Genomic DNA, 11004 nt, shown 5'->3' on the forward strand with positions numbered 1-11004 from the left:
TAAGCGTGGCGAGAAGGAAGCTTGGAGAGGCGCTGGGGGATTTCTTTCAAACGTATGATCGTTCATTCATTTCTTTCAGCTCCTGGCCTTTATTTGGAGCTAATATTGTGTAATGTTTCTCATTTTAAAGGTACTGGAGTAATATGAAACTATGGTACAAACAGAAGGTAATGCCATATCATGTGTGTAGTACTTTTTCTCTGTAATTTACTGTCAAACTTTGGAAAAAGTTCTCTTGAACAGTTAAGTAGCTTTCATGGATAAGTGCTGTAAAAAGGCATTTCTGTAAAAATAATCTTAAATTGTTTACGTACGTTTTCAAGCACGTGACGGCAAGGAATTGAAACCCGTAAGCATGTAAGCGCTGCTAAAGCATCCATAGAGCTCCATACTTCTGATAACTTGGCACTTTTTTTTTATCCCGCAGATTTCCAAAGAAGAGTTTGATGCACAGGCTAAGAAATGCCTTGGCAATGACAATCGTAAGTCTTCTCTTTGTGCTCCTATCAATGTTAAGCCCCAGAGTGGAGGGGAGGGGGGCTACCTACGGGAGATTTATTGACTCAGAGAGCCTTACCCTGGGTAGGGATGTTGACATGAATGTGTTGCCCCATGGTCGGAAATTTGACATGCCCGCCATTTTGGAAAACCAAGAGAACCTGGAGATGAGTTATCCGCAATCTTGGTTTTGACGGAACTTCTCTGGTTTTCCTGATTTTTCTGGACACCATGGGTGAAAGAAAGGTAAGCGAATTCGTCTTCAGGGGGTGTATCCATATCGGTTTCCACCGTTTTATGGAAATCGGTCAGAAACACGGGAAAAGGGGACTGGGCACTAATTTGCATTTGGTGGTTTTGTATACTTCTGAATTCTATTGTTGTTCCGTGTGTTCATTTTGAAATAACCGATTTGCCAATTCTAGCTTTTTTAAAGTCGTAGTCATCAGTTCTACATAAAGTTCTGTGGAGTGCACCTGTTTCTTTTAAGGTTTAAATCACAGGCCAGTGATATCAAGTATATCATATATTTTTTGCTTATTTTGTAGTTCATTTTCATAATGAATTCCTGCTGGCTATTTTAGCAAAATGCCAGGCTCTTGGTGCGACTTCAGGTACGTGAGTTGGATAACTCAAGACTGCAATCATCTCTATGTTGTTGACTGTTTATGATGTGCATATAATTTGTGTCCCCTTTTTGGCAGAAAGGTTGGACTCCATGAACCGTAAAGCATTCAGCTAGATATATTTGACTAAGCATTTTTCCTGTATATTTTAAAGTTGCTTGGGGAAGCTATGTTACCAAATGTTTACTCACCCAGCCATGAAATAACCGTAAAAGACATACAAACAGTGTGTGGAATTTTAATCATTTCACAGATTTTATTACCATTTAAGTGTTGTGAAACAGTGTGTGAAACATTTACCTTCCTTTCCCATGAAAACTAGGCCAGCTGATGTCATCAAAATGGCAACACTTTGTCCATATTTATTTGTGTGACCTCAAGCGTTGATATAGTCAGGGCTTGAACCCACAATCCCCTGCACCAACTTGTCAGGTTTTCTTTCAAATGAATGGACCAGCCAGTGGCTATCAAAGGAAAAACTGAATGTGAAAACAGCAGCAGCCTTGCCAACAGTCTGGAAACTTAAAGTGCCTATAAACCCGAATTTTTTGTTTTGCTTCGAGAAATCTTTGTATCACTCTGAGCAAAATGGCGCAAAAATTTTTGTTTTTGGTTAAAACTGGATAGTGGCAGAGACGCGAGATTCGAAAACCCATTACCGAGCTGGTGAGCTTGCCGAAAGGGAATGGGTCGAGTGTAATTCGTGACGTAAAACCTGGACTGTGAGTTTCACAAGTTGTGACTTCCATCAGAGGTGAAGCCATGCCTGAGAAATGGGAGTGAGATCGCTACAACTTACCAGTCTCGGACTTCTTCTGCACCATTTAGGCGCTTTTGGAGTGTCTTCTCTAGGGCCTCTTCCTCCTTTCTTTCTTGTTCGTACAACTCTAGCCACTCTTCGTCCGCTAGGGGATCGTCAGCATATGCCTCGTGCGTGTCTTCCTCATCGCTGGCCGCAAAGCTCGAGTTTGGCGAACCTTCAACTTCCAGCTCGTAATCTTCCATTTCTGAAACTTCCGTATCTGAACCGGAGGACAGAATGAAGTCGTTCGAAGCCATTTCTTGATTAACATGTACGCTGTTTACAAACGTCAGCCAAACAGAAATTGCTTTCACCGGCACGCAGGGAAAACTACAAAACTACGCGTCTCCTCTGTTGATTTGCCTGATGCTGATGTCCGGGAATTACGTCACTAGGCCCAGTCTCCCGTTTACCCGGTCGCGGGCAGAGAAAACCGCTTTTTAAAAATTCGTAAAAAATTCCAGTTTTGGGCAATTTTGCTCAGAGCGATACAAAGACTTCTCAAAGCAAAAAAAAATTTTCGGGTTTATAGGCACTTTAAGGCATTCGTGCACCTTTGCAGGCTGTAGACTTGGCCCTCCTTCCATTCTTTGCCTAAGCTATCCAGGAAGTCTTAGATTTCAGGATTAACCTATTGACTCCTAAACCTTTCCCCATTAATGGAGTAGAATCGTCTGGCATTAGATAGACTAACATCTATTATGTCTCACTCCTAGGCATCAATGGGTTAAGACTAACAACTAAAATCAATGACATATTTTTTTGGTTTTCAAAATGTCTGAGCAATATTTTATAAACAATTATTATTTCAGGGCTGTCATTAGGGGCCGTAACCCGTAACACCTGTTACGACTGAGCCCAGTCAATGGGGTTTTGCTAAAAGCAGGCCCACGGCCCACGGCTTGGCGGCCTGGAGGCCGCATTTTGCACGCCAAAGCCCGATGCAGACCCTATGCAGATCTGTGCATGCGCATGGATTTAACGCTGGACAAAAAAAACTGTGGAAAATCAGAACTGGGCCACCGGGCCTTTGGGCCTCCAGGCTGCCGGGCCCTCACGGGCCGTGGGCCATGGTCCACTGAGCCATGGGCCTGCTTTTAGCAAAACCCCAGTCAATGTTATGGATGATGTTTGCTGTAGAATGAATATTCATGGAGCAGTGACCTTGTAAAACAAAATAATATAATTGCTGCCAGGTCTGTCTGTGTTCTCATTTCTTGATTAGTGTTTTTGGTAAAAATCCAAACATTTTTTGTAAAAAACCTCTGGGGAACATCCCTGATTGATAGTTGTTCGATTCTGACGCTATTTTCAGCAACAAAATCATTATCGATGCACAATACTTGTTATGAATGGGATTCCGCTGACCATTTTTCACGGTTCTGTGATGAGTGACCATTTCCGCGTGAATGTGTAGTTTATCTTTATTCGTTGGGGAAGTTTATCTTTTTGCCCTGTTTTTTTTCTCAATATTTTTTGATTGAGAAAATATAAAATTGTGCCTCAAAGTGCAGGAAAATTCATTTCCGAGGGTCTAATTTTAAGAATTTTATGGGGGAGCATTTCCCCAGACCCCCCTAGGGGATCAGGCCTTTTGGGCCTTTGTTTACATGGCCTTTGGCCACGTATTTACATGTTACGGGTGAAATACACTGCTTCAGAACCTAATGGCAGCCCTGTATTTTATCTTAAAAACTAAAAAAGGGTCCTTTTTGGGCTTTTTATAGCATCACATCCAAGAACACCACAGAAGTTGCCTCCAAAACCACAGCTCATCAAGAAAGGAAAAATAAAAAAAGCAAAGAAAGCACTGAAGGCAAACTTTGAGGTAATTAACAAATCTTTTAAGGTTAAGTCCGTTGATATTTATACCACAACACACACTATTTTTTTCACTCTGAAGATGGCAGATGTATCTATCAAAACATGTCTGTTAACCAGTTCCCTGCTAAGAGTGACACTTGTAGATTTTACTGTCTAATGACAGCTGATTTTATGGTTGAAAAGGGTTAATATCATTGACGTCCACTCAAAAACGGTGTCCCCTTTAATTAACATGTTATTGATTTCTTATCATAGCAAAGATTCACTCAGTGTGATCCCTTACGTGATGCACCAGAACTTTCTCTCAAAGAGCTATCAGAGGACAGCGAATTTGGACTTTGTACTTATGATATGATGTTACCAGACTCTGCTACCATATATGGACGTTTGTTTCTTGGTGCCTGGGATGCTGGATTGGATAATGTCTCTGATGACACAGTGTCCTTAATGCTGCATGCAACAGAGGTACCCACAAAGTTACCAAACCATAGTTGCAAGTATTCATTGAGACTATTAATGCTTGTCAGTGTGTTTGGGTAGAAAGTAGAGAGGTTAAGCATGACATTTACGGCCAACTGCAAACAGGAAACGGCAGGCTCCTGCTTATCATAAAAGCGTGAAAATTCTCTCATTTTAACTTGTCTCGTTCCTTTGAGAAGTTGCTTGATATCTGGAGCTAAGAGGACAGAAAAGAGCTAATATCAAGCAGGGTTCTTACATTTTTGACAAAACCATAATTTCACTCCGACTTTTGCCGTTTGGCGTAATCGTCGTGCTTAACCTCTCTATTGACCACAGTTGTGTAATAATTAAATATTACAATAATATTATTGTAACCCTAACTGCGATCAAGCTATGGCATATTTGTTTTTTATGTAGGCTTAAGGACGGTGCCTACTAATTCAAAAGTACTTTTGCGCAGTTTACTCAATATGCGGGAAATGCAGATCTTAACAAGTGTTATTGAAATCCAAAAAGAAAAGTGGGAGTAACCATGCATTTTTCAAAGATAATTAATCAATAATATTTGTAAAAAGCTTCAGAATAAAAAGCAATGTGTGGCTTTCTTTTCCAAATTCAAGCTTAATTATCTCTGAAAAATGCGTGGTTAGCACCAATTTTCTTTTTCGATACCAAGAGCACTTGCTAAATTCTGCTTTCTCCGCATGGTTTTGAACCGCGCAAAAATATCTCTGTATTAATAAGCACTACCCATAGGAAATCCGAGTATCTCGAGATGCGCAGAACAAATATGCAATAACAATAGTAGGCACCGTCCGTAATTAATGGAGGGGACATGACGTGACTGGTTAACCCATTAACTACTCAGGCGTCTCCCAGGACGCTCCCAGTTGATGAGTAAAATTGTCTGGCATTCGACAAAGTGAAGTCTGTTAGTCTCACTCCAAGGAGTCAATGGCTTAAGTGAGGTTGGAATTGATACAGCCTTGTTTTGGTGCAACCTCAGTGCTCTTTTGTGTTTAAAGACAGACCAGTTAGCAACATAACTTGGTCAACTCTAGCAAATACGACGCACCTCTTTCACCTCTCTCACTTGACCGTTACAGGATGCAGCTGTATTAGGCTCTGTCGTTTTTGTTATATTGTTTTGTGACATTTGTCTGCAAAAGGCATCATAAGAACCGGTGTATTTATTAGCTGCTCCCTGACCGAATTCCAGCCTCGGCCTGGTTACTAAGCACGCCATTTTACAAGAAACAATCCTTCTACATCGTATATCTTGTAAAGCTCCTTGTTTGTTAAGTCGACAACGATAATTCTGCAAAAAGGCAGACAAAAAGTAATGGCTCTTTGTGCCCTGTTCATGCATTGATTGTATTGGTATATCATTTGTCATTTTCTTTCCAGCGAGGTGTTTTAATTTTCTCACGGTTCACATCAGCTCAATTTCTAGACAGTTGCTACACAATTTTCATCGTAAAAAAACTTGAAATATTTGCCGAAAGATTACAATAACACAAAGGAATATTTTCAACTGACGTTCGCATTGCTGTCGTGGATGTTCTTGTTTGAGCTTGCTTTTGGCTAACTGTAAGATCCCTCCAGAGCAAAGGACATGTAACAAAGTTATGAAGAGATTTATATACCGATGATGACTCGAAGATACTCGGAAAAGATCTGAGTGCTCCAATGCGAGAGTCGAACGTACGAACTTGCGATTTCGTAGTTTCAATGGTCGTCGGTTTGACTTCAGCAGAGGAGCATTCGGATTTCTTCCCGAGAATCCCCATAAAGTCATCATCGGTAAACAAATCCTCTTCATTTCATTGACCGGGGTTAGCGTATAACCTCTCTTTCAGTACAAGTACTTTTAAGTGATATTTAAAAAAGAACGAGCAGCTGTGTTTTTAGACCTGATAAAACACGTGCTGCGACGAGTGTTTTGAACGACTTCAAAGACAAAAAGCGTGCCCCTCAGAGTCCAAACAAAGAGGAGATCTTTAGCATACGTTCAAGAAAAACAAGCTGTGTCACGTGCAGTTACTTTATATCTGATAAAACACCGGATGCTAATAAGGAGGAGGTTTTATCGATATAAAGCGTGAGTCACTCTACTTGATGTATTATCGACCATTTGATAGGTCAATGTGCTTTTCAAGTATTAATGAGTTTTTGAAGTACCAAGACTTAAAAAGTTGTGTTAGAAATGACTTCCCAATGTCCTGGTGTGAATAATCTGTTTATTTTCTTAACAGTAGAGTTTTTTCATCCGTCTTGTTGCAGTACCTTGTAAAAGATATTTTGACAGTTTGTTGCTCTATGCGAAGCTCATTCAGACTACGTGATGGACATTTTCGCTATGCAATGGGTGGAACCTACCCCAGAATGCACCTTAGAAACAGTACCAGCCCCTGGCCGCCAAATGGAGAAAAGTATGAAGAAACTCGACAGTTTTAAAAATAGCTTTAGGGAGCTTAATATCCACAACGGACACGACTTCGGAGAGAAAGCCGTATAGAGATAAATTTTCTGCACTCTGTTGCGGCATGAACTGATCGAGACTGAAAAAATTATGACTTGCACATTTGTAGCGTGCAGCAACTGTTCCGGCCGGTATGAACAGGAAAGTAGTGTTGAGGGAATTGGGAATTCGTCGTCGTGTGCTGATGTGCTCCATAGGTCCTTCAATGTAATTATCTCACGTTTTTAGGAAACTTTAGCAACAATAGGTAGAGTAAGCCCTTGCGTTTTCCGCAAACGGCGAACCTCAGGCTGAAATTTTCGTTTCGCAAAATGATCAAGGGAACGTGTTTCATTTGAGCTGAATATCCACCTGTTATCTTCAGATATCGAGCAACGTCTCTAAAGAGACAGAGAGAGGACTTTCATGTTCTCATCATGAACAGCAGCCTGATGTTTCCTGTGAACTCGTCGCCTTATCTCTCTAATAAAGAGTTTTAAGGCCCGGGCAAGTGGCTTCAACGTTTTCTTCAACATCCCTTCGATTTTGTTGAACAGCGATTTGGAAACCGTTTGCCACCACTCCCCCGTTTGCAGCCGTTTACCCCACTCTTTCAACATTGTTGGGTACGCGCGTGCGCTCTAATCGGTCTCTCAATGACGTATCCATGTCCGTACCCATAGTAACAACCGCGGGTGCAGCCTGGGGCTGAATATCGGGCCTCTCGTGAAGCTTTGTTGAATCAAATGTTGATGATGTGCTGAAACTGTTTACCCACCCCAGCAATCAACATCGTTCAACAAAATCGAATGGAGGTTGAAGCAAATGTTGAAGCAGTTTGCTGTGGCCCTAGGCAACGACGACGGCTCCGGCAACGATAACACGGCAAAAAGGGAGGAGTGTCATTAGTTTAAAAGGGGGAAATAATCGAGCACGTATTTTCGTGCATTTCGTTGCCACACTCCCAACGAAAAAACAACGTGAAATGACCATGCAAAGTTTTAACAACAACAACAACAAAAAGTTTATTTGTACCACACGTAGGGATACACGAAATAAGTAGTAGACTCAATATCTATCACGCTAATCTAGCTAGGAGGCAGGATAAATAGTTTGACGTCTAAAGGAAAAAAGTCGATTCAGGGAGGCACAAATATAATGACAAACGATAGGCAAACAAAGAGAAAAAAACAACAATGAACTGTCTGTTTTACACCTTTACTTTATAGGGGCTATGTCACGCAAAATGATTTAATTTTATGACACCTAAAATGCTCAAAAAGTGGAATGAAGCATTGCAATAACTACTTAGAACTGTTGAACAACATAAAAGAAATACAGCTAAAGGAAGGAGAAGCATGGATGAAAACAAAGTGAGAAGATTGAAACGGATTACATGTGGGTAATCTTGACGGCAAAAAGTCGGCCGGGCGTGTTTCAAGTTTATGGCAAATAGCCTGGATAAAGGTCGTTTTTGCTCATAATCATCTTGTTTGGGATGTAACGATAATTTCATCAGTAAATAAATTCCATATTACCATTTTCAACTGAGTTTTAAACTCGTGATTAACAAAAGATTTCCCCTAAACACCTTAAAATAACGTGACATAGCCCCTTTAAAGCCGTTCGTACCCATCCAGTTACAGGATAGTTCACCCCTATAATACAACGTGAACAAGATGGAATAATCGCGAAATACTTACGATAGTGCTAAGTTATATTTCGAAGTGAAGTTTTCGTTGCGGTTGCCCTTGCCGTTGCCGTTGCAGTTGTCCTTGCGTAAATTCCCTGGCGCTTGTTTCAGTTGTCACTAATTTTCTCCTTTTGATTCTGTCAGATCTGTAAGTAATAACAATACTGGTAGAACACTGGAACAAGCTGAAGCCGAAGCGGCAGTTACAGTTGCCTCTGGTGACCATAAAATAGTCGCCAGACCTCCCATATCACTCGTAGACCTAAGAGACGCCCTACAGGTGAGGTTTTCGCGTTTACAATTAAATTTTGTTGCGATTCCTTACTTTACATGATCGCTTGCGTTTTTAGCACGTTTTTCATGTTGTTTATGTGAAATAAACATGTGAAACTGTTTGAATCTTGCAAGCAACTATTTCAAAAAGCCAACAAGATTTATTCGTTTTTCGGATTTTGACGCATATCTATCATTATTTGTGGCAGCTGAACCTTTCACTTGACTTCAACTACACCGTAGTTTTCTTTCCGGCGCGCCTGATTATCTCAGAGATGAAATAAATATCGTCCTAACCTCGTTTTTTGGGTTCGTACCGGAGATAAACAACGGAAAAAAAAAACTCGGTCCGTAGCAGTATAGACCTCGAACTCGGTTAGTAAAGATGTGTGTGTTTTTGAAAAAGTATTTTTATGAGTTGGTAAGGTAAATTTCCTCGACATGCCCAAAAATCAACGGCCAAACAAATCCCAATAAATAGACAAAAGGTCTATTTTAGCGTTGGAATTACCTTAAGTTGTACAATTCGTTATTGCGTAAACCCAGGTTTTCACTAGCGACGCAAGCATAAGCACAAACAACACACGCAGGCACATTTACTTGTTGTTAATTAGTGTCTTTTGTTCTAACAAAGGCTCTTATGAACAACAAGCTGCTGAGTTTGCTTATTCTTGTGCTTATGCTTGCGTCGCTAGTGAAATCCAGGCTTAATTCGTTATTGGCCAATGGGAATTAGAGCGAGTTTCAATTGAGTGTCGTAAAACCAAAACCAAAGTAATTACTTTGGCCAATCAAAAAGGACAGAGACAATCCAGTAAACCAATCAAAACTCGTAGTAATTACACATACCCGACATAAAGCGCGGGAAAATGTGCATGCGTGAGCCACGATTGGTTTTGGTTTCACTTCTGATTGGTTGAAGAAATGGCACGAGAACTTTGAACCAATCACTGAGTGAAGTGATCACAAACCAAAGTAATTACCTAATTACTTTTGACACTCAATTGAAAATCGCTCTATGATGGAATAATAAGGACCAGGGCTTGCACAGTGGTGAGAGTACTCGCCTTCCACCAATGTAGCCCGGGATCGATTCCCGGATTCGACTCCTTATGTGGGTTGAGTTTGGTGGTTCTCTACTCTGTTATGAGAGGTTTTCCTCTGCATGGATACTCCGAGTTTCCCCTTTCCGCAAAAGCTAAAATTTGATCTGATTTGTTCTGATTTCAGTCGTCTCCCCAATTAGCGGAGCACTCGTGCTCGGCTAAATAACCTTGAGTTTTAAATAAAGTGATTATTGCAATGACTGGCACCTGCTCAATCACAGTGCTCGTTATATCGGCAACAAGCACTAGCCTTGGAGAAAGAGAGTTTAATTAATACTCGAAGGATTTGAATGGCGCCCTGAGGTCACCTGCGTACACTTTAAACCGCGATTACTTAACACGTAAATGTTGTTATTATCATTGTCACTGTTTTAGATTCATCGCAGAGTGATTCCTTCGCATACCGTTTACTCTGCCAACATGGAAAGAACACTAGCTAACATGGAGCACCCTGGTCACGATGAACTCGAGCAAAATCATCTCCATAAACTTGAAGCCAGAAGAAGATATGAAAGACTCAAACAACAAAGAAGTTTACGGTTATAAATTTATATTAAGATTCTTGTAAATAATATCCGTGATGGTCATAGAAGAGGGGTGCTCGCTGGTGGGATCATTTTGTGTCTCTTGCGAAAGGACCTCCGAGAGGCCATTGATTTCCAAACTCAACTGTCTTATTCTGGGGACGTTTATTGGATGGATTCATTCGGTGATTTGCACCAATCAGAGGCCGAGTTCACATTTGACTGACGGTCGAAACGATGAAGAAAGCGCTCGATCTCCCGCATGATGTTTCCATGTTCGACATTAAATTTATTTTCAATTGGCTGAAATGAGAGAAGATGGACTTTTTAAAGTCCAGCTTTTGTACGGAAACCACAGCTGCAGCAGTTATTTTTTTTAAAGGTGACAATTTTTTTCCGTGACGCTTGTCGTTGTGGTCTGTTTCACAGAAATGTCCAGTAAATGAGTTCAACTTGATCCCAGTGATCGTGTCTTGTTGTTTGTGTTTTATTTCAAACCAAAAGAACTGAAAATATTTGACTCTAGCAATGTTAAGGCCAAGCGGCTTCAATATTGCTTCAACACCTGTTCGATTTTGTTCAATAATGTTAAACGGTGTTGACTGCTGGGGTTGGCAAACGGTCACGGTTTCAACACATCAACATTTGATGAAGCAAAGCTCACGAGGGGCCTTGTATTCAGTCCCAGGGTGCAGCAGCGGTTGTTACTATGGATACGTCATTGAGAGACCGATT

At 40.9% G+C, this 11004-nt stretch overlaps 1 protein-coding gene across 1 annotated transcript in view; it reads left to right on the top strand.

Annotated features, from left to right (window-relative positions):
• Nucleotides 1–10731, top strand: part of LOC138030119 (transcriptional adapter 1-like) — a 10796-nt gene extending 65 nt beyond the window's left edge. Inside the window, exons 1-9 of the mRNA XM_068878006.1 lie at nucleotides 1–52; nucleotides 131–167; nucleotides 428–482; nucleotides 1047–1112; nucleotides 3654–3754; nucleotides 4006–4215; nucleotides 6496–6644; nucleotides 8511–8646; nucleotides 10121–10731. The exon at nucleotides 1–52 is cut by the window's left edge and continues 65 nt beyond it. Of these exons, the coding sequence (XP_068734107.1) occupies nucleotides 1–52; nucleotides 131–167; nucleotides 428–482; nucleotides 1047–1112; nucleotides 3654–3754; nucleotides 4006–4215; nucleotides 6496–6644; nucleotides 8511–8646; nucleotides 10121–10291 (977 nt within the window). The 3' untranslated portion in view covers nucleotides 10292–10731. The remainder of the gene's footprint in view (nucleotides 53–130; nucleotides 168–427; nucleotides 483–1046; nucleotides 1113–3653; nucleotides 3755–4005; nucleotides 4216–6495; nucleotides 6645–8510; nucleotides 8647–10120) is intronic.
• Nucleotides 10732–11004: the final 273 nt, after the last annotated feature.

The sequence above is a fragment of the Montipora capricornis genome, chromosome 2 (assembly GCF_036669925.1).
Source record: "Montipora capricornis isolate CH-2021 chromosome 2, ASM3666992v2, whole genome shotgun sequence".
Taxonomy (NCBI): Eukaryota; Metazoa; Cnidaria; class Anthozoa; order Scleractinia; family Acroporidae; genus Montipora; species Montipora capricornis.